Source organism: Podarcis pityusensis (assembly GCF_964106645.2).
Source record: "Podarcis pityusensis genome assembly, chromosome: 11".
NCBI lineage: Eukaryota > Metazoa > Chordata > Lepidosauria > Squamata > Lacertidae > Podarcis > Podarcis pityusensis.
This window is the reverse complement of record NC_138036.1, coordinates 54,013,335-54,037,723: the sequence shown is the minus strand read 5'-3', so window position 1 is coordinate 54,037,723 and position 24,389 is coordinate 54,013,335. Positions and strand designations below refer to the sequence as shown.

General features: G+C 41.7%; 1 protein-coding gene and 1 long non-coding RNA gene across 9 annotated transcripts in view; one reads left to right on the top strand and one right to left on the bottom strand.

Annotated features, from left to right (window-relative positions):
* Nucleotides 1-24,389, bottom strand: part of CNTNAP4 (contactin associated protein family member 4) — a gene marked incomplete at its 5' end in the record, with an annotated part of 272,470 nt that overhangs the window by 16,697 nt on the left and 231,384 nt on the right. For all 8 annotated transcript variants that reach the window (XR_013977143.1, XR_013977144.1, XR_013977145.1 and 5 more), the window contains 5 exons: nucleotides 512-599; nucleotides 3,409-3,542; nucleotides 5,738-5,962; nucleotides 7,393-7,632; nucleotides 18,670-18,888. Coding sequence is in view for 5 of the 8 variants with exons in the window: in XM_080972303.1 (XP_080828429.1) it covers nucleotides 512-599; nucleotides 3,409-3,542; nucleotides 5,738-5,962; nucleotides 7,393-7,632; nucleotides 18,670-18,888 (906 nt within the window). The remainder of the gene's footprint in view (nucleotides 1-511; nucleotides 600-3,408; nucleotides 3,543-5,737; nucleotides 5,963-7,392; nucleotides 7,633-18,669; nucleotides 18,889-24,389) is intronic.
* The window catches only part of LOC308458380, a 164,223-nt gene that overhangs the window by 36,833 nt on the left and 103,001 nt on the right, over nucleotides 1-24,389 (top strand). The gene's annotated exons all lie outside the window — the stretch shown is intronic.

Here is a 24,389-nt window from a genome sequence, read left to right as displayed (position 1 = left end):
TGATGTGTTTTGTGTATTCTGGGAGGCCATGCTATACCACAAGTTGCATCACTTGATCTCCTTCCATATATTTGAAAACAGAACTTCTGTGATATGATTTGCAAAGGTGCATCATTCAAAAGGAATGTCATTTTGCAGCTTGAGCAATTAACTCATTTTCTTTTGCCTATAACACGAGTGTGATTTAGCCTTTTCTTTGTTAGACTGCACAGAGAATGCCATGTTTCATTATGCCTGATTGCAAAAATGGAAAAGATAAGTATGAAATTATTTTTAATGGAATCCACGTGCACATCTTTCTAGGAGCACTTACCAGCGATTACATGTATGCACTTTGACAAGAATGAAGCTTCCACCTTGATTGTCACTCTCTGCCTAATCAAATGTGAAAAAGAAATGTTTCTCAACAAGATTAGCATGTGTGTGTGTGTGTGAGAGAGAGAGAGAGAGAGAGAGAGAGAGAGAGAGAGAGATATTATTTTTTAGGGAAAATCTACAGCAATGTACTTACCTAGGATCTTGCCAAGTGTGAGCGATTTGATTGCATTGAATTGTGTATCCGAAGAAAGAAAGAATTTCATCCTTTCATTGTGGTCAACCTTCAATATTATTCAGTGAGATGCAAAAAGTAGTTGGATGTAGGACAGTTGAAATGGTAAGGAGGAAGAAAAAGAAATAATTATCAATGATACAATTAACTTAAGAGAACGACACTAAAGGTATATGAAATTTATTAAAACACAGGTAACAGTTAGATAAACCACTTTGTAAAGACCTCTCCTTGATTATTATTTTTTAACTGTGCTATTATGGCCAAGATATTGTTTAAGGAATGACAACTTATAAACAGCTCTTTTAATATCCATTTGGGTAGTTCTTATCTATTCATCTGTAAGTACAGTATAATTGGCGAGCCTCATGAAAGGACAAAAATGTCTTACCTACCAAACATAAAAGCTCTTACTTATCTGAGAATGAACTTTTAAATTTGAAATAATTAACTACGATGCTATGAAAGTCTCTGTGTTATTATATAAATTGCTTGCCTTCAAACGCTGATGACAGCACATATCTGTGCTCCACAAGCTCTTAGCCCAATATATTTTTTGATTGCGACATTTCTACAATAGGTTCTGTTCAATGCAACCACATTCAGATATGATTTATGCAAGCTAATCTTCCAGTCCTCTTAGAAACTGTGTAATGAGGTAGGAATAAATACATTTTCCAAGTAACTTTTTCATTAATCCCCGTAGAAGTGCATATTCCACAGAAGTAACTAGAATTCTTGGGTCATAATACATTTTGAAAAACAGACAGAACTGATTTATATTTTCTTTTACAATAGATTTCATAAAATGTATACTAACGACAGCTCCAAAAAAGAAAAGTGAAAGGCCTATTTCACACAATAGGCTGCTTTGCAGACATGCATTCTTCCTGCTCAACCCAATCTCTGGTCTAACTGAGGCTGGAATTCTTAAGCAGTATTTGGGAGAAGTCAAAGCTTCTCTCTCACACACAATAAATATGAATTTATTAGTAACATTTGGGGGTCCATGGGCAAATTTCAAAATTTGGTAAACTGTTTTTCACATATTGCCACAAAATGCCTACCGTCGGTTATGTTTAATCACAACATGGCGACTGTGGGATAGTCACAGAACAAGACTTGCCCAAGAAACTGAGTGCAAAGCAAAAGTTGGATCAGAGATTGAGATGTCAAGCTATGTATTTGACCCAAGATACCATCCAATTTCCCTGAAGAAAAACGATGATGTATTTGACCCACACAACAAAACACCTCCCTCCAGATAAACAACAACACAAACACAAATTTTTAAAGGATTTAAAGGATTGAATCCTGTTGCCTAATTAACACTAGGATGCCTTTTGCTCAAAGATTTCTAAACAATTAATATAATTGATTAATCAACAGAAGGTTGCAGTCGTGGTTTTCTAAATGACCCCCCCCCCGATGAACAAAGTACGCAGACTCCTCCCCATGAACATCCATGCCCTTTGAAAATAAAAGACAATACAGTGGTACCTCTGGTTACGAACAGGTCTGTTCTTAAGCTGAAACCGTTCTTATCCTGAGGTGCGCTTTCACTAATGGGGCCTGCCGCTGTGTGCGCACCTCCGGCATGCGATTTCCATTCGCATCCTGGGGCAAAGTTTGCAACCAGGAGCAGCTACTTCCGGGTTAGCGGAGTTCGTAACCTGAAGCGTTCATAACCAGATGTGTTCATAACCAGAGGTAAAGGTAAAGGTAAAGGTTCTGGGTCATGTGGCCAGTATGACTAAGCCGCTTCTGGTGAACCAGAGCAGCGCACGGAAATGCCATTTACCTTCCTGCCGGAGCGGTACCTATTTGTCTACTTGCACTTTGATGTGCTTTCGAACTGCTAGGTTGGCAGGAGCAGGGACCGAGCAATGGGAGCTCACCCCGTCATGGGGATTTGAACCGCCAACCTTCTGATCGGCAAGTCCTAGGCTCTGTGGTTTAACCCACAGCGCCACCCGCGTCCCTATAACCAGAGGTACCATAGTATAAAATGAGGTGTTCTTCACAGCAACATTGTATCATGCCAGGGACATTTCCCCCTTTTTAAACTGGGATGAAGAGGGGAAGATGCAAAGCAGCAGAGAGGTTGGATTGGCTCTGCCAGTGTGTTTGAACCATGTCAGCCTCACTCCTCTAACTTCTGTCACGTAGCAGCAATGCAACTGGAGCTCAGGTGAGCTGTATCTTATCAGCTTAGGTCTTTTATATATATAAAGAAAATACTGTACAGCTTTTATAGTATGTGAAGATGTAGCCAGATCAATGGGACTGATAAAGGGCGGAATATAAACAGAATATATAAATGTGCCTCCATTTTTAATTACAGGAGAATTGGGTACCTCGGTTAGAAGATGTTCGGGAAACACTATTAGGTAAAAGAAGAGAAAAGCCACAAAAAACACCACCACCCAGCAAGGTTCTTCCCTTTCTTCATTAAGCCTTTAAAATTGCAATGTTTGATAGGGGTAAAAAAACCCTTGCAGTTCTTCTGTGCTTCCTGCTGTTCTACATAAATTATCAATCTCAGCCTGCTATAGTCATTAGTTGGAAAGATGACATGAATCAGGATTTTGTTATTTTTGTGCCAATACTCTGTGAATGAGACTTTGACCTTTTTTTAAACGGGGAAAGATAAACATCAAAGACATCACTTTGCCAAGGTTCTCTCTGCCCAGCAAGAGTCTGCGATGTTTTGCTTTACTTCCTGAGGCACTCGACATAAGCACTCAACACACACATACAACGGCCACATGCTATATTGTATTTATTTATTTTATTTTGCTTTGGGGTTCGTCCTCTTTGATGACAATCTTTATTTTCTTTTCATTTTTTTGCATTACCTCCACAAATAGCTTTTCTTCCTCTCTGTTAATCTTCACACGATGAAGCTGCCCATCGGCCATGCTTTTGAAATTGATGCTGAAGATGTCAGGAGCTTGATGGCTATCCAGCTTGTACCTGATCTGTAAACTTCCTGAAGGAATTGGGGAAATGATATTTTAGTTTCATGACTAGTATATACAAAACGCCTAGTTTTCAATGTTCATGACTGGGTATATACAAAATACCTGGTTTCCAGTTTACATAAATGCATCTGGAAAATGATGGCGGTAGAATATTTTATTTACTTACCCAAGAAATATTTTAAATAAGAAGGAAACACAGAAGATAGAAAATATGGAAATTACCCTTCATGTTTAACACCGTCATGTTAGTTCTACTTAGAGTAGGCCTATTGAAATAAATGGACATAACTAACTTGGTTTTATTCATTTAAACTCTGATTATGTTAGGAGGATACAACCCATAATTATCCAGAGTGTTCATGAACATGAATACAACCCAAAACATAGTGTAAAAGCCCAGAGCTGCAGCATAGTTTTTAAAAATTGGACTGTGCTGCTCTCTCAAAAAGGCAGTCTACAGGGAAAATCATAAGGCGACTAATCTATCAACCACTGCTTTGCTCTCTCCATAGGAAAAGCTAGCAGTGTTATGTAGTGGGTAGCGTGTCAGACTATGATCTGGGACACCCAGTATCAAAGCCCACTCAGTGATAAAGCTCATCGGATATTTTTGGGCGAGTCACTGTTTCTCCACCTATTCATACTTCACAGGCTTGCTGTAAGAATAAAATGGGGAGGGGAAATACCATGTGACCATCTAGAGCAACGGTTCTCAACCTGTGGGTCCCCAGATGTGGTTGGACTACAACTCCCATCATCCCTGAGCTCTGGCCTTGCTAGCTAGGGGTGATGGGAGTTGTAGTCTCGCGTGGGGCGAAGGAAGGAAGAATGAGGCCGGGGAAGGCTGGCGCTGCAGCAAAATGCTGCTGAACACGCCCCCACCGTGGCCCCTGATTGGATGGCCACCGAGGGGGCGTGAGCGCCAGCCAGGTGAGCGGGCAGCAGGGGGCCACGCCCCCTGCTAGCCGGGGCTCGGGCCCCGACCACAACCCCTCCCCTCCCTTACAGGGAGGAGAGTCTTTGTAGTTCAACAACATCTGAGGACCCACAGGCTGAGAAAGGCTGATCTAGAGCTTAGTGGAGGAAAGGTGGATGATAAATGTAATGCATAAATAAATTACAAACATAACTCAAAATACAATAAGGGCCTCAGCTGCATGACCGAGAGCATGTTTTGTGTGCAGAAGATGTGAGGCTCAATTCCAGCATCTCCTCTCAGAAAGCCTTGGAAAGAACTCAGAATGATGACTTGGAAATGTGCTCTGGATGGCATCAGGGTGCACGGATTAGCATCCAGCAGTGGCGTGTGCTGAAATTTTTCATAGGGGAACAGTTAAGGCCAGAGGTGCCAGCTAGAAAGGGTCATGTTGTGGACGTTTGAGCATTGTGCCTCCATTCCCAGCTTTGGGGAGGAGGTGACAGGCCTCTGACAGGATGCTGTAGCCCCCCTGCCCCCTTCTCAAAGCCTGTGGGCTTTGGGAAGGTGGTGGAAAGGCTCTTGGACCCTTTTGGAGCATCGCACCTCCCTCCCTAAGCTGGGCTGAAGCTTCTGTAATTTACCAGGAACATTTAGCCAAGTCTCCCTAGCCCACTGACCACATGCCACTGGCACCCAGAAAGATCTGTTCAGCCATCGGGTTATCATTAACATACAGGTCTTCCTAAAGGTAAAGGTAAAGGGACCCCTGACCATTAGGTCCAGTCGTGACTGACTCTGGGGTTGTGGCGCTCATCTCACTTTATTGGCCGAGGGAGCCGGCGTACAGCTTCCAGGTCATGTGGCCAGCATGACTAAGCCGCTTCTGGCGAACCAGAGCAGCGCACAGAAATGCCGTTTACCTTCCCGTGGGAGTGGTACCTATTTATCTACTTGCACTTTGATGTGCTTTTGTACTGCTAGGTTGGCAGGAGCAGGGACCGAGCAACGGGAGCTCACCCCTTCGTGGGGATTCGAATAGCCAACCTTCTGATCGGCAAGTCCTAGGTTCTGTGGTTTAACCTACAGCGCCACCCGTGTCCCTACAGGTCTTCCTACTCAACTGCAGATATGAATGTAAGAAGAAACAGAGAAGCCACTCTTCTCACAGTCATTTCTGTTAATATGCAGACCAGAAATGGATGGAGAGGAAGCATGCTACTTAAAAACTTAAAAAGTTTCATGGTAATATTAACTTTGCAAAAGCATACATAATGGCGTACTCACCATTTTTGGCAAGAATAATGGAAAGGTAATCTTTATAGAAGGAGCTTACATAAAGGAGTAAGCTTGGGATCCGCGTCGTTCGAAAGGCAAAAGTGATTGCTTCTCTGTTCAGCGTCATATCCGGATGGAAAGACGCAGCGTGAGAACTGGAGTTCTTCGCCAAGCTGTAAGATTCCTGAAAGTTATACACAACTGAAGAGCCAGCTCCGAAATATGCAGAGATCTCTGAAACAATGCGCAAATTGTGTGTTTTGTTAGCATCATCCTGAAATAAACGAAGGTTGTCATTCCTTTATAAAAGGAAAACAATAAAACACAACATTAATTACATTTCCAAGAGAAAGAAAAATTAGAATAGCGATTGTTCTGCGCAGTAATTTGAAACATTAGCTGTGATTGTCAGGGCCTATTCTTAGCAGCCACTCAGCATACAGTGGTTGCAAGCCATTGCCCTCCCCCTGCCAATTTCCAGCTCCATCAAGTAGTGACAAGGTAGCTGTGAATAGTTTTTGGCACACCACCCATAAATGCAACGTTCTGAGTGCTTTGGCAAGTCAAGCCAAATGAACACTGCACCCAATTTTATTTCCCAAAGCAGCAAATTCATGTTTCTAATTGCCTTTCTCAAAAAAAAACAAGTGAAATCATTTCTTTCCATGTGTTGGCTCTACACTGAAGGAAGAGTAAAACCATCCCTACCAGCTTGCTCCTGACGTTTTGTGCCCGCAGGCACCCATCCACTGTCCTTATCTTTGGCACAATATTTGTAAAGAGGAGCCAAGTTGTTCTCATTGTAATGAGTGTAAAAGTTTGTTAAGTATGCATTCCCATTTCATTACTAGATTTCTACTGAAGGACATTGAGAATATGAAAGTTTAAATGATCAGATCAAATGCTGACATCTTCAAACTTAAGCAAAGTGTTTCACAATGTTCATACTAACCCTGGCCAACTTTAAGTCTAATTGAAGGCAGATCTAACCACTGTAAATTGAGTTCCAAACTGCAGGTAAAACATGCAAAGAAATGGCATTAAGAAATAAATTTGTCCCTCATATAGCGACATGAGAGTGTAAGGAGCAGGTGGTGCTGTGGTATAAACCACTGGGCCTCTTGGGCTTGCTGACTGGAAGGTTGGTGGTTCGAATCCTCATGACGGGGTGAGCTCCTATTGCTTGTTCCAGCTTCTGCCAACCTAGCAGCTCAATATGTACCACTGCAGTGGGAAAGTAAACGGTGTTTCCATGCACTCTGGTTTCTGGCACGATTTCCCATTGCACCAGAAGTGGTTAAGTCCTGCTGGCCACATGACCCGGAAAGCTGTCTGTGGACAAACACCAGCTCCCTCAGCCTGAAAGCGAGATGAACGCCACAACCTTTTGACTGGACTTAAGTGTCCAGGGGTCCTTTACCTTTACCTATAAATGAGGGTATACATTGGCCATGCCCACCACCTTGGAGTGGTAGTTGTATATCAGTGCAACCCTTGGGCAATAGAAGGTTAACCAACCCTGGTATTAAAAACATATAAATAAAGCCATACATTAGTAATGTAGCAATTTAAGAAGTTTTAAAAATTCAAAAAAATCATAAAACTTAGTATTAACATTTTGAGTTTGATATTTCGTAGAAAATAAATTTACAATTCATGCTTGCCTTTCTTACAGAATGGCCCAGTGTAAGCAGAGAAAGCGCAGTCGCAAGAGAATCCATTGTACTTCTCTTTGCATTTTCCTCCATTGTGACACAAGTTACCGTAGCTGCTACAATGTCCGGGGCAACCTGGTTTTACACCTGGGGTTACTTTTGCTCTCTCTTCCAAGTCAAGTGCTCCTCCATTTAGCTGTAAAGAACGAATACACCCCAGAAATCCTTTCTGCCTGGATGCTGTCCCACCTGCAGTGGAAATAAATTCATTTAAGCTTTTTTTAGGAAATTGAAATGACTTGATGTGTAATAACCTCCACATCTCAAAACATTCCATTCTGGCATGTGAGCATATCTAAACATATTTACAAATAACTGCTACTCCAGTGCATATATTGAAAGTTTCTTGGGCACTTGTCAAACCCCCAATTAGTTTATGAAAGACGGGGTTTTTAGACAGTAGCAGAGAGCAAGCAAGAGCATGTATTGGAATTATCTGAGAACAAGGGAATATACAAATGTTAGAAACTTATTACTTATTTCTTATTTCGTATTCCCTCCTCTGGATTTCATACTTTGTCCTTGAGCTTGTTGTGTGTGCTTTAAATATTTCCATAAGTACCAACTGGTAAATATACCATAGACCTGAATTTCAGAAACCATAATTTGTAATCACCATGGGATGTTCAGAAGCACAGAACAAGAGTATCACCAGTTGTTATTATTAATATGTTCAGTTATTATTAGTCGTATGTTATCAGCCCATCAATGAAAACACAAGAACAGATACTAATCTGTTTCATTTTTAATGATCTGAAGGAACAATTATACTATAAAAAATGGAATGGAAAATTTGATTCCATTGCTATCACCAATGAATTGGATTCCTACTTCCTCTGCTGAGAAGAATGGGGAAGTCTTTCTGAATAGAAGATCCTGAATATTGTACTGATTGCCATATAGAATCACAGAATAGATGTTGTTGTTGTTGTTGTTGTTGTTGTTGTTGTTGTTACATGCCTTTTCACCAGATTGAGACTCAGTATTAATTAATAGTAATAGTGACAGTCACAAAGTGGAAGGCTAGGTTTAGAAATAAAATAATTCCAAAGACTTGCCCAGTCAAACCTACATGCTATCAACATTTTAGTTGGGCTTATAACTTATTTATTTGTTTAGTTAAATTGAATTCAATATCAAATAACTTAAAGCATCAAATAGAATGTTATAAGATATCAAAATATTACAGATGAATGCCAATTGCAAAAATACATAATTAAGAGGGCATGATTAACAGGGAAACAATATATTCTCTTAAACATAACAAAAATTACAGATAAAAATCAAATACAAAAATACAGTGGTGCCTCGCAAGACGAAAAGAATCCGTTCCGCGAGTCTCTTCGTCTTGCGGGTTTTTTCGTCTTGCGAAGCAAGCCCATTAGAGGTTTAGCGGCTTAGCGCTACAGTATTAGCGGCTTAGGTTTAAAGATCAGCTGATAAGCGGCTTAACCATCAGCTGATAAGAGGCTTAACGATGAGCTGATAAGCGGCTTAACGACCAGCTGATAAGCGGCTTAGCATCAGCTGTTAAGCGGCTTAAAGATCAGCTGATAAGCGGCTTAGCCAGCAGCTGATAAGCGGTTTAGCAGCTTGGGGGAAAGGAAAAAAACCCCGCAGGAACTGGCAAGACATTTTCGTCTTGCGAAGCAAGCACATAGGAAATTCGTTTTGCGAAGCACCTCCAAAACAGAAAACCCTTTCGTCTAGCGGGTTTTCCGTCTTGCGAGGCATTCGTCTTGCAGGGCACCACTGTACAACAAATCTCCCAAGAGCAGCACCATTAGCAGCTAAACAAATGGCATAGAAGTCGCACACAGACTCCCCCCCCCCCATTTTCCCCCAAAGGCGTTTTTAACAATCTCCAGCATTGCTACCAACCATACAGATAACACAGCTAATCCCTAGACAATTGCTCAGCATCCACACTTCCTCACACCAATGCCCAAGAGCAGATTTTCATAAGGTTTAAGGGGAAGGAAGAATTGGTGAAAATCGTAGGAACTCTGTGCCTAATCTGAGCAGAAAAAAAAATACTGTGAAGTGTTTCCTTCTGAGCAACTTAATTAATGAAAATAGCTAAATGCATGTGCATCCTATGAGGTATAACAAATCACCTGAAAACAAAAGAGTTCAAGCAAGTATTTAAGATATATGATCAGCATCTCAGTTTCCATATGTTCCCATGGTCTAATCCTCATACTTCGAGAAATAAGCTACTAAATAACTGACATTTTTAAATAAGAAAACCAGTCCTCCATACATTTCCATTAATTTTTTAAAAAGGTCACACCTGGTTTTGAAAGCAAGGAGAATCTGTTTGCCTCCTGTTTTCATCATAAAGATGAAAACTGCCATACACAAAGCAAAAACTACCCCCAAGTTCTTTTAGAAGCTAAATCAAGTCCCAGATTTTCCTCTTCACTACTACTGAAGTTGCTGAGCTGTTAAATTAGTTCTTCAGTGCATATGGTTCCCTACCTAGAAACTAGGATTAATCTTCCAAAGTTGGCCAAACAAGTTTACTGTATTAAATCACAAAACGGCATCTATCTGTGGTAGGTTCAAACATAAAACATCACCTATCAATTTACGGTGCAGTCACCTTCCTTTCTCTAAATACTTTTAAGATTAATTAAAATTTAAATAATTCAAAAAGAAAAAGGGGGATATTATGGGACGTTAGCACAATAAGAACAGGCTAATTTGCCCATTGATTAGGAAAGGGGTTTCAGAGCTACATTTCTTTTGTTAGGACAGGAAGGACTGGAGACTAGTGAGTGGATCGGTTTTGCGTGGCAAGGCCCCGGACCCCCTAGCTCTCTCCGAAATAAATACACAAGGACAAGTATACAGTGGTACCTCAGGTTACAAACGCTTTGGGTTACAAACACTTCGGGTTACAACCTCCACTAACCTGGAAGTAGTACCTTGGGTTGAGAACTTTGCCCCAGGATAAGAACAGAAATCGTGCAGCAGTGGCATAGTGGCAGTGGGAGGCCCCATTGGCGAAAGCACACCTCAGGTTAAGAAGGGTTTCGGGTTAAGAACGGACCTCCAGAACAAATTAAGTTCATAACCCGAGGTACCACTGTATTGGGTTAATGGGTTAAATAAGGCCACAACTTTATTGGTTACAGATGTGAAATATACTTGGAGTCGAGAGTGGATTTCATGCTCTTTATTCAGCTCATAGTGGTGAGGAGGAATGGAAGTTCCCCCAGAATGTCTGCTTTATATACATTATTTACACAATGGGCCCCACGTGATTGGCTGATTCCAGAATTCTCCTGTAGGCCAATCAGGTTGTGGATTCACTTCCAGCTGGAGCTGGATTGGGTGGCTCCTGTTTACCAATCAGACTGCTGCATTCTGGATCCTATTGTTCTGGGACCAATCAGACCGCTGCATTCTGAATCCTATTGTTCTAGGACCAATCAGACTGCTACATTTTGGATCCTATTCAACTCAGTACATAACAAGATATGAGCGGTTTGGCTAAGGCAATTGGGTCAAGCAAGACTATAACTGACTCCTGCCCAACTGCAGGAAGTCTCTTTAAGGGTCAACCACCAAAAGGGGTGCCTCCCCAGCCACACCACAATTTAAACTGTTGTAGCCACGCCCCAGGCAAATCCGATTGGCTGGCCAGGGGTGTGACGCAGCCAGGGATGCTGCTAACGCAGGCTGCGTTCCTCTGCCCACTACCAGGTCACTGCGAGGACTCAGATTCCCGCCCGCAAAACAGCCCTCCAAAAAGGGAGAGTTGACCTCTGGTCAGAAGGAGGAAAGGGTCAAGACAAGAAATAAGAATTCTTCATATGCTTCTCCAGTTTATCCAGGCTTTCGGCTTAAGCCAGATTTTAATTTGGGATCCCAAATAACACCTCATGGAATATACACGTCCGAAGTGTGTGATCTGAACTTGTTTGAAGTGTCTTAGAGAGCAAAAATATGGCCACAGGGAGAACAATTTAGAGTGGCATTGCGGGTAGAATGTCAGACTTGTCATTGTGGTAAGAGATCAATATGTTTAGGAGCTATCAAAAGCTAGGGGCCAAGCTTTGAAAGCATAAGAATTCAGGGTAGCGAAGGGAACCATATTCAATAACCACCACTTATTGAATAATTTCAGGAAACGGTTGATTTTGCACCAAAAATGTAAGTATTTATTGAACTGAATAACAGTTGAACAAGCAAGCATTATTCAAAGGAGAAGAATTGTCAGTATTAGCTTGAAAAAATGCATTTAGTCCCGTTAAATGTATGAAACTGTAATTTGCTATTTCTTTTCTGTCAAACTTTTAAAATGCATCATTTGGAGTTTTTAAATGAAAGCAACAGTCACTTTGCATCAGTCTTCCTCCAGAGAATTTGAAGAAGCAATTGCATAGATCTTTGAGGGGCTAGCAGCTGCAGAGGCAATAACGGATCATGTTTCAGTTTATTTTCAGCGTCACAAAGAAGAGAGCAAAAGTACAGGACCTTTCTGTACAAAGTCTACAAAGTGAAAACCCAGAGAAGGATAATGTGCAAAGGGCATAATTCTTTACATCAGACAGTAGAATTTTGGTATCTATTTGGACACTTCTAAAATTCTAAAATCAGCACTGTGCTGAGAATGCCAACGTTGCAGGTTCGCTCAGCTGCATATACAAGGAGTTGGATTAGATGATCTTCAGGGTCCCTTCCAACGCTACAGCTCTACGATAATAAAACATTAAAAAGAGTCTCCGCTCTATTTTTTACTTTTAGTCAATGAGGAAATCTTCAAGGTCTCTTGGGATGCCTAAAAGAACCCTAGATCAAGCTGAACTTTGTCACCAACTCTATTTAAAACTGTCCATTATTTCAATTCATCTTGAACAGTCCAAATACTCTGTTCTTTCTTCTAGGCCATGCATGGAATAAAAGCTCTTGCACAATAGGCAAGACCTCATCTTTTCATTCATTCTCGTTTTTCAGAGGAGGGGGGAATGCCATAAGAAACTCATCTGAGGGCAAAGTATTTTTGACTGGATAAGTCTTCTGACTTTTCCCCATCGTTCTCTTACTGCCTTGTGAAAGTACCCCAGGAAGTCAGTTTTCCATTCAGCTGCCTCCTAAGGCAGACAACTGGCAAGAATTGTTTTGAAGAATCTACATCTTTGATAAAATGGTTATCAGGATTTCTGCCCATTTTGCTCTTCATGAGTTTTGCTTATTCTTGTTTCAACTGTCATTGTACGCAATGTGTACAATGTTGAATTACTTCAATTACATCTACACATTTTGAATTGTTCCTTAAGCCATTGTAAAACATATATAAATTCTCATTTTCACATGGTTGGGATTTTGTGTCGTTGGTCATGATTCCTGTGAAAACCCTTCCCCTCTGGTTTTATGCAATGCAGATTTCTATTGCAACATTTTGTAAATTACTTAAAGATCTGCTTGCTTAATTATGGCAATGCATTTTCACTTGTATTCTGTAATTTGTGTATTTATTTGCTTATTTTAAAAGTTCAAAGTAGCTTGCATCAATAAAATAAAACCAAATCCACAAAAGGCATTCTATACCATGATAAAAGAGCTTAACCTCTACAACAGCTCATGATCTTTCCCCCCCCCACTCCTATCCCCCCAAAAAGAAATGAAGATATAGGTGAAGCAAAATAACTTTAACTTATTCATTATGAGAACATGAAAAGGCTTTAAGCTGCAGACCTTCTTAAAGAACTAGGTTTTAGCCAAACACCAGGGTCAGAGCTTGGCAAATCACAATTGGGAAAGTATTCCATCATTTCATCAAAAAGCTCCCCCACTCAGTTCCATCTGATTGACCTCTGAGGAATCTGTATTGGGGCCTCAGATGATGACTGTACCATGTACTGATAAATGTGTAGAAGAAGACAGTCATTTATATATCTAGGTCCCAAGCTATTCAGGACTTTAAAGGTTAAAACCAGCATCCTGAATTGAGCCAAGAAACAAACTGGCAAACAGTGCAGATCAAAGAAAAATAGATAACACATGGTTTGATTGCTTCACTGCAGATTTGGCAGCAGCATTTTGCATGAATTACAGCTCCCAAATACTTTGCAAGGGCATTCCTATGTACAGTGCAAACTAATACCAGAAGCAAAGATCATCAGTGTCCAAGCAATGATCTTCAACATCAAAATCGTTGGACTGGTCATATTGTGCGGATGCCTGATTATTGTCTTCCAAAGCAACTACTCTATTCCAAACTTAAAAATGGAAAGTGTAATGCTGGTGGTCAACAAAAGAGGTTTAAAGTCTCTCTCAAGGCAAATCTAAAAAAACCTAGTATAAACACTGACAACTGAGGACAACTGGCCTTTGAGAGCTCCAGTAGGAGAACAGCCTTTACCAAAGGTGCCATGTGCTTTGAAGATGCTCGAACAAAAGGGAGAAAGGAGCTAAGAGGAAAGCACACTTGGCAAACCCTCACCATGATCAACTCCCGCCTGGAAAACTATGTCCCCACTGTGGAAGGAAATGCGGATCCAGAACTGGCCTCCACAGTCCCTTATGGAATCACTGTTCAAACCGTGTTCATGGAAGACAATCTTACTCAGCTACGAGTGATCACCAAAGAAGAATTCCAATAGTCTAACCTGGAAGTAAGTGACACATGAATTCCTGTGGTGAAGTCTTCTTTTATGAGATAAGGGCATTGCTGGTGTATCAGACAAAATGGGAAAAGGCACTTTTCACCACTGACACCATCAAACTATTGAAATGATCTTTCAGAGGCAATGCGGGCCTATTCATTACAGGCTGTGCTTCTGCACTCGAACCAGTGCAGGACCACTCATTTTTCAGACTTGTTTGAATTTGATTTCATTTCTTAACGTCCCCTTCAATTATTTACAACAGATGAACACTGCCGTTTCCACTGTCTCCCTAAGATCAGATGCAGAAGTGGGATGGAGCTGGGTATCATCTTATTGATGACTTCTCCCAGTGATTTCATGTAGAAATTGAACAGCACAGAGGACAAGATGGAACGTTATAGAATCCCACAGACGGCTAGAAAAAGGGCAAAGCAAAAGTACCCCAGCAGCATCTGCTGGGTCCTATCATGCAGGAATGAGAAGCAGCTGTACAATACTGCACCTTCAATCCCTATCCCTGCAAAATGGCCCAGAAAGATATCATGGTCACAGCTGAAACATTCAGGAGAAACAAGGTCACCATCTTCCTATCTGCCTACTGGTTCAACCTGTCCTCAACCTACATGACGAATAAAGTTTTAGGCCAAAGCATGTTCTCCTTCATGGAGAGCATGTGTTGTGGTGGGGTCTAGCAGGACACCCTCTTTTGGTTGCTGGGTGGGATCGTTTAGATGATCATGACTGTGATTGGGCTATTTGGGTTGTTGGGAAGATTTTGATGTTACCAATTTGTGGGATGGCCCGAAGGTTATATATTCTTTGCATGCAGCATTGTGCGTTCTCTTTCGCTGTGTGCATCGGATTGCCCGCCCACCCTCCCTAATTTAGGGCTGTTGCGTTTGACCTTGTTATGCCTGTTATGGAGTCGTCTGCTTTCGGGCCAGGGGCCTAGTAGGAATTTTGTCCATTTGGCAGGTTGGCCGGTGCCATTTGGTTTTTGCCTACTGCGTAGCAAATCGTCACAACTTGTAAGGTTGCGGTTAGGCATTGGTTAAAAAATTGGTTGGTGGAGGGGTAAGGATTGTCTGTGCCTGCCCCTCCAATGCTGCTGCTGCTGCAAGGGAATTCCGTTAAAGGAATCCAGGGGCTCTGGACTTCCGGGTTAGCGCCTCTGGCAATGGCGGATTTCCTCTGATCGGGAGGAATCCGCTCCATGAGAATTAGGGTCTGGACCGCCATGGTGAGACGGAGACCCACTAAAAACCACAGGCGGGAGAAGCCTGTGGATGTGGGATTCGGCTGGCACCCTTTGCGCCTCCCCTACTCGAGGGGAAACCCAGTTTCGGGGATCCGGAGCGACGTGGGGTGAATGGCGCGGTGCTTCGAATCGACTGCTCTTTTCATGGAGTGAAGCCGCATTGCTGTTGCCGGAGAGCGCTGACGTTTTCCTGTGGACAATTGGATTTTAAACAACTGCCCGTGAGTAGAACGGAAAATTGGACTATGAAATTTCTTAATTTGGCACCGAAGCGGGAAGGTCTAAACAGGAAGTCCGCCTTCCGCTTTTGTAAATAGATTGAAGCAAAGACATGGCAAGTTAGAGTCTGGAAAGTCATTTGTAAAGGATGAAATTTTCATCATTTAAAATTACTGAACCCCCCTTGGAAGCAGGAGAAAAGGGGGGAACCTTTTTTAGACTGTCTAAACCTGCAGAAGAGAGAGTAAAGAAAGGTAAATTTTCACCATCTTGAACCTGGGAGCGGGGTGTCAGGACAGACGTTTTGGGGAAGTTCGTTGACTGTGGACAAACGTTTTTGACAGATAGTCAAAAGAAGAGAAACATATTGATTCCATTGTTCCCTTTCGCATTTGAATGGAACAAAATATCTGAAAAAGGAAAACTTTGTTGCTAGATCTGCTTTTTTTTTTAAAAAAAAAAAGAAGAAGATGGATACAAATAGAAATTGTTTCCCCTAGAGGGAGCCTGTGAAACTGTTATTAGAGTCGAACTGGGGAGCTTTGCAGCTGTAGAGATTAAAGATCATGGGACCAGACTTCGACCTTGAACAAGAATGTGCTCGGAGGCTTTGGTCATTGCTCTCTGCAAGACAAGTGCTTTATTGGAACAGTTACATGAGAAGATGGATTTGATGACTGTTGCGGTCGGACATTTTGGACAGGCAGTGGGTACCTATATAGAACCCACTCAGGAATTAATCCAGGAATGTGCTTTGACAGATCAGATAAAGGAGGAGGTTGTTGCTGAACGTCAAGTAGCAGAAATGGAGAGAGCTGTGGCCCAGCAGGAACATGAGTTGTTGGATTCGACGAATGAACCTGGAAAAAGTCAGATTTGGAGAGATGGAGTTCTGTTTGGCTTGGAGATGGGGGGCTGGATGGATCCCCCTGTGCAGGGATGTTTTGACCTTTCGAGTCTGGCTTTGGGACGGGGGGAGTTCGGAGTTGTGGGGGCCCTTAACTATGGAGGGACTTTGAAACATGCCTTTAAATATTATATGGATTTCAGTGTTGACTATGGAAAAGGGGCTGACTTGTCGAGAAGGGACAAAGATATTGTCAAGTTGGAGTCTCCCCGAGTGAAAGGAAGGAAATTAAGAATAAGATCAGCAGAAGACAAAGTAAAGTACAGATATAAACATGAAGAAGACCTGCGGAAGGGACATGGAAAAGACTTAAGAGCCTCGGATACAAGGTCACCAGGTTGATGGACTAGATGGATGGGATAGAAAGGACTGACAAAACCCGAGACCAGGAAGAAGAGACGATGGATGAAGATTGGAAGAAAGTTTTAAAAATTTATTTAGAAAATTATCGTAAAATTAATGAGTATTAGAAAAATGTTGGAATGAAATTATTCGGCTTTAGCAGAAATGTTAAAAAGAATTATGTAAGAATATGTTATGGTTAAAAGAATTTGGTATAAATAAGATTTAAGTTTTAAGCTTTAAGGTTTTTTATGGTAAGATAAGGTTAAAATAGATTAAGGTAATTTAATGACAGAATATTGTGAAAGATGGAAAGGATTTGCTGAGATAATTAACAACTAGAATACAAAAAAGGGAGGTGTGAGGAGGTCGATGAAATAAGATAATGAAAGTTAAGGATTTGGGAATATTGGATATGTTTTTAAATGTTTTGTTTATTTTTGCTTTTTGATTTTGATGTATTGTGTGCTTTGTTTGCTCTTTTTGACTTTGGTTTTTATTGATTTGTATTGTTTAATTGTTATTTTTATCTACCTTTTTCTTTCTTTTTTCTCTTTCTCTTGTTTTTTGCTTCTTTTTTCTTTGTAATTTTAAAATTCTCAATAAATATCATTTAAAAAAAAAAAAGGAATCCAGGGGCTTGCCATGCTTTTGTCCGAATCCCTGGCAAGGGGCTTGGGCTGCGCAAGCATTCGGGGAGAGGTGAGGGCCTGGTGCCCAGTTCCATTCTCTCCCCAAAATGTTTCCCCTTAAGCCACTCCCGACATAAGGAGGGGGGTTGCGGGCTCACGCCCACCATCACCCACGTGGGGCTAGCTGCAGCCCCGCGTGACTTGGGAATCCAATCGGCTGGCCGCGGGGGCGGGGCTAGGGTCACTTAAGGACAGCGCGGCCCGAGATCGCCCCTTTTCGTCTTCGTCCCAGCAGCGGTTTCCCACCCACCCACCCTCTAGCTTTTCCCTCGGACTTTGCTATGGACCTCGGTTGGTCGCTGCAAGGGGCCTGGTAGGAGTTTTCCACTTGGCTAATTGGCATCGTTTTTAAAGCCATTTGGTTTTTTCGCCTACCTCGTAGCAAAACGTCACAACTCCTTTGGTTTTGGCGGTTAGGCATTGGTAGGGGTATTATTATGCTGATGAGTTGGGGGGGAGCACTATCACCTCCCCCAAATATTTAGGGGTAGTCCGATAAAGGATTCCAGGGGGCGTTGCCTCGACCGAAACCTATGGAGGCTAGGGCCAAAAGTGCGCTCCCGAGTGGTGACCCTTCGGGGAGCGCCTAGGGATGTGCATCTCAGGGGCTCCCCCTGTTGGTGTTAACCCCTTCCGGTTTTATGCCGGATAGTCTGATAGGACCAATGCCTGAAGCCAATACCGCTCTTACCTGTAACCAATAAAGTTGTGGCCATTTTTTGCCCATTAACCTTAAATTCTGGTGTCCTGTGTCTTTATTCCAACTGGTGGGGGGCGGGAATCGCCATGCAACTGACTTTCACAGGGCTGCAGAAGTCAGTGCTGTCCCTGGGCGGGGACAGATAGTCGTAACCAATGTCTAAGCAACCACTCACATTATGTATTTTAATAAAGTTGTGGCCAAAAGTATGCCAAAAACCTTAAACAAAAATTCCTGTGTGAATTGTGATTTATTTAGGGGGTTGCTTGGGGACCTCGACATACAAAAACCAAGTTGAAAGCTTGAGTGAAAAAGAATCTAGATGATCAGTTTCCCCAACAAACGCTGGAATTTTCTTACCCCAATGCTCATATTCCTAATGTTTATCTATTTATCACCTTATTAAAAACACAAATGGCTCTCTTATATGAAACAGTTTATTGCTCCTTGTCAACGCTTAGGAAATATTTCTGGAAAAGTAGACTTACCAACAAAGAGCTGGCTATTGAGCTGCAAACGGATATGCCCATCGGATGAAGCTGTGTGAGTTCTTTGAGGGAGTTGATCTACTTGCAGTGATGCCTCTTTGATGTTTCTTTCAGCCTTCACGTAGTGCCACTGGTTGTCATTTAAGGAAGCGGGTGACTGCACTGTGATTTCATTTGGCCCATTTCCCACATCAAATGAAAAGGTCACTTCAGTTGGTGCTAGAAAGAGTAAAGACAGTTTATAATTTTGGGTTACCAAAACCACATTGAAAATGTGTGGAAAGCATGGTATAAACTTATTTTCTTCGTGTTGTGGAATAATGATAAGATTAATTTCCTTTGTTAAAAATAATGACTTCAGCTCTTCTGCTGTAAGTTATATATTAGCTGCAGGAAAATAATTTATTGGGGGGGACAGATAGTTAAGCTAGGTGTAACTTTATACCACAAATACTTGCAATATAGACACTGAATATACAAATGTAATAAGCTTTCAGTAAGAAAGTGGAAAGCAGCCTAATGATTTGTCTAATTGGTTGTTAAACTAGAATAAACCTTTAGTTAAAGGATTGTTTCAGCAAGTAGGAAAACTGATTTTATGTCATACAGATTAAGAAGCCAATCCATCTAGTACAAGCCCAATAGTATAGAGTACTAGTCAATGCATTTTATTGCCTACTAATACAGGTGTGGAAAATATTTGTTTAAATATTAATATTAAAAGAACTTCTACAAATGTTTATTTTTGGATAATCTGAATAAAGAGTGTACATAAAGCCATACCATAAAAACAATATCAACAGTTTAAGTCAAAAATCAGCTAATTGTTATAGAAGGATGTAGTCTTAATTGCCCACATAGGACTGGTGGAATAGAAAAGCTTTCAGCAGGTATTAAAAAGTTGGAACTTTTTAATTTAAAAAGGTGTATGCTTATCAGGGTATTCCACAGTTCTTTGCTGATGACATTAAAGGCTCAGTTTCTTCTGTTGTCAAATGAATCTCGCCAATTTATCCCCACTTCTGAACTCAGGGCAGGGTTAGGATTAGGGGCAACTTCATCCCAGTCCAATCCCTGTCAGAACACTTTGCAGAACTGATTTGTCTGAAATAGAAGTGACTGAAACCTTTAAGAAGATACAAAATTTGTTAAATTCAAGAAGCAATAAAGATGAGATATTTTCAAAGTCTGTCTCACTATAGAATCTCTTCAGAGCTCTATTTTGTGGTTGTGTGGAGAGAGCCTCTTCCTTTAAATTCCTGGGAGTTTACCTTAGTGAAGACCTCACTTGGAAAAACAATATAAATCAGGTGGTTAGGAAGGCCCAACAGAGACTCCATTTCCTCAGGGTCTTGAGAAAGAACAATGTTAAACAACAATTGATGACCTCCTTTTACTGGTCCACAATAGAAAGTGTCCTCTCATATTGTATCACAGTGTGGTACGTTGGCTTGACCGCCACGGACAGAAAGTCTTTACAGAGGGTGGTGAACACAGCACATGATATCATGGGCTGTCCCCTGAGCCCACTAGATGACATCGCAAGGGATCGTTGCCTTAGGAGAGCGAGAAAAAATCTCAGGGATGATTCACACCCCGGCCAGCACCTCTTTAATCTTCTACCCTCGGGCAGGAGATATAGAAGTCGTACCAACAGGCTAAAAAACAGTTTCTATCTGTGGGCTGTTAGGCTGCTGAATAGAAAATAATATAGTGCAACTGACTTTTGGGGTTGGTGTGATATGCGACAAGCACACAGAGTGCAAAGAGATTGATTGTTTGGGGGGGAGGCTTGGTTAATTTCATTGTACACAGGTTGTATACTGACAATAAAGGTATTATTATTACTATTACTATTACTATTACTATTATTATTATTATTTTGACCATACTTTTTTGGGGGGGGGGGGATCTGGACTCTGAAACGGGCTGGGCTCCGCAGAAAAGAAATCGGTGAACATTTCTCTATATAATTTAACAGTTTGCACATCTAGCCCAATAGATGCAAACACAATGTAAGATGGGTAAAGCGTGTTCTCCCTAACAGAGAGCACGTGTTGCGGTTGGGGGAACAAGCCACCCTGCCGTTACTGGGCAGATTTGGTGAGGAACCCAAGCCTTTAAGTGGTTAAAATTGGGTTGCTGGGGAGTTTTGATTGTTGCCAATTTGGAGGAGGGGTCAGAGTCTTTAAATACAGGGGCCAGATGTTGGACGTCCTTTTGGCCGTTTTGCACCGGATCACCCGCCCACCCTCCCTTTAATAGGGTGTTTTTTTCTTGATCGCTTGACCTTGCTATGCCTGTCATGGGGTCGTCCGCCTTGGAGTGGGGGCCTGGTAGGAATTTTGCCATCTGGCTGATTGGCTGGTGCCATTTGGTTTTTGCCTACTGCGTAGCAAATCGTCACAACTTGTAAGGTTGGCGGTTAGGCATTGGTTAAATTGGTGCTTGGAGGGGTAAGTGCCTATCCCTCCAAATGATGCGGAAAGAGAATTCCGTTAAAGGAATCCAGGGGCTTGCCATTCTTTTCGTCCTTGTCCGTGGCGTCGGACTTGGGCCGTGCAAGCCCCACAGGAACATGAGGGTGAGAAGTGAGGGACTGATGCCCAGCTTCATTTCTCACCCAATACTTGTTTCCCACGCTGGCTTCTGTTGGTGTCCGGAAGGCCAGCTCTGTCCCTGAGGGCAAGGACAGATAGTCATAACCAATGCCTAAGCAACCACTCACATTTTTTGTATTTTGAATAAAGTTGTGGCCAAAATTATGCCAAAAACCTTAACCAAAAATTGATGTGTGAAGTGTGAATTTTTTGGGGGGTGGCATTGTGGGACTCAACGTGCAACACCTAATGATGTTTAGTAAATGAAGGCTACTGTTTGCACTCAGACTGAAAATGGTTTCCATAAGATGTGGTCAAAGTAATCCCCTCCCCCCAAAAAAGTTCTTGCAAAAATCAAGCAGAAGAATATAAGCTTCATATCTGAAAATGAAAACTCATAAGAGGTGTTACTATATAAAGCTTTAAGTTTAACCTTTCAAACATTCTGTCCAGCACTTGCACTTATTTGATGGATATAACTGAAATCAATGGCATGGCATGGAGTACAAATGTGATTTATGATTCATGTTGCGCTGACTACACGGGCCAGAAAAAGTGTCTAAGTAAAAGTGATGATTGATGCATGCTCTTCAATTAGCCAAACTCATTTTCCAATCATATTGGAAGCAGGACTCCTCTTTGAAATCAATTATTAGTTCTACAGAAATACCTTTGGCATTGCAGGGTGCCTTAAGAAAATAACTATGGGTGGCAAAGCACTTGGTTTAAATGCACTTTGTGGGCTTTTATTTCAGAGGTGCCTCCCAATGGGAAGGTGGGTGAAATCCAGCATGGGAATAAAATCAGGCAAAGCTCCAAATTGGAGCTATGCCTGCAAACAAACAAACAAACAGAACTTTGCTGTATGAGGATGAATGAATCTGCTTCTTGTTAAAACCAATGAGGGATTTCATCATTAGTATGTTCTGGGTGTTGTTCTAAAACTGGGGGGGAAAGTCAAATGAAGAAATGTTTTTTAAAAAACTATGACAAAAGATAAATTTAGGAATGTGCAATTATATTTTTAAGACTTGGCATATCTGGTCAGCTGCCAGGGGCCCAACATCGTGGCAGAGCCAGATTCCGGGCTCCATTCATTTCTTCTTTTTCTTTAACATTTAGAGAAGTGTCGGCAAACTGGATCCACTGACTGCCAGGTAATCCCACCAGGGATGGAGGAAGTGACTTGGCAGAAGACACATTGCCCAGGGTCCTCCAAGACCAAGAAATGACCCTGTATCATAGCTGTCAACTTTCCCTTTTTCTGTGGGAAATTCCCTTATTCCGATGCGGGTGGTGCTGTGGGTTAAACCACAGAGCCTAGGACTTGCCAATCAGAAGGTCAGCGGTTCGAATCCCCACGACGGGTGAGCTCCTGTTGCTTGGTTCCTGCTCCTGCCAACCTAGCAGTTCGAAAGCATGTCAAAGGGCAAGTAGATAAATAGGTACTGCTCCAGCGGGAAGGTAAACAACGTTTCTGTGCACTGCTCTGGTTCGCCAGAAGTGGCTTAGTCATGCTGGCACATCACCCAGAAACTGTACGCCGGCCCCCTCGGCCAATAAAGCAAGATGAGCGCCGCAACCCCAGAGTCAGTCACGACTGGACCTAATGGTCAGGGGTCCCTTTACCTTTTACCCTTAATCCAGCGCTGTTTCCCACTGCTTCCCACTGCTATCCTGGATTGTTAGATATCCCGTAGACTATCCCCGGGACAGGTGAGGCAGCTGATCCCTTATTTTCAAATCTGAAAGTTGACAGCTATGCCCTGTTTACTTCAATGAGATCATTTGCCTACAGAACCCAACTGAAAGCTTAGACAATGCAGAATGGGGAGGGAAGCAATCACTTACTGATTGCTTTCCTAGGAATCCCCTGTTGGCACATGAAATCTGGACTGGGCAATGACCTCACATATTGTCTAATGATAGTAGAAGCTGCGTGTTGTCAAAACAAGGAGAACAGGCCATGAACGTCAGGCTTGCAGCAAAGAATAAAATGCATGGCAGCAACACTGAGTTTGAAGGGGGCAGAAGAAGAAAGAATGACTGCAGCAAATCTAGGACAGCAGCATTTCACATTGAGGTCAGGAAGGGAGTGGGCAGGCAAGGGATCTTGAAAGCCATTAGGCTTTTGGATGAAATCTATTAATACACCTAGTCAGGGCATCCCTGGATTTTACACAATGGACTGTACAGCTCTACCCATTATTACTTGACCCACAAATGTGTCTTGTTCTGTAAGACATTGTTAACATTAATTGGACTTCTGTGTACAGTACTGAAAAGAAAATTGCAGCCTGGAAGCAGGGGCACTGTTAGTGGGTATCTCACTATTGGATTTTGCACCAAGCTTCATGCTTTCTGTCTGTTTCCCCCCCTTTGTAATAATTTAACAACCAAAACAAAACTTTGCTCACAGGGTGGCAGGATGCACTAGAATCATGCCTATTTGGAAGTAGTTTTATTCTCAGTAGTGGTTATGCTTTGTTCACTAAAAAGGATGGTGGGGTAAATTAACAGGAAGGATTCGAAACCTGTGGGACCAGAGATTCTTAGAAGACTGGAGTAAATATACGAACTATTTGAAAAGTAATGGTAATGAACAGACTACGCTAGTAGGACAGCAATAAGTTTTGTAAGGAAGAGTATTTGAAATATTACAAGAAAGACTATGAGGAGAATTATTAGTTAATGATAAGAGTAACAGAGAAATTAAGAAATGCAGAATAAGTGATAAAGAACGGAAAATCATGAGAGGTGTTGACGGAAGTCTAAAGCATTGTATAAGAGAAGAAGTTATGTTATATGATTGTTGGAAATGGTATGTTTAAAAAACCCAATAAAAATGTGTGTGTGTGTAGGATGATGGAGCAGGAGCTTAACCACATGATCCTATGAATATCTGCATGGAGTTCAGCCAGGCTTACTCTCAAGAAGTTGTTTCTAGGGCGGAGAACACACACTAAGAAGTTGAAGTTTCAAAAAGACCAGCATACAAGATTAAATTACAAAATAAAATGGTTTCTGTGTTAGCAATCATGTGAGGTCAATTATTAATGCCATAATGAGCTTTAAAACATTTCTATTATATTACCATATTGAATGATATCCTGAATTTGA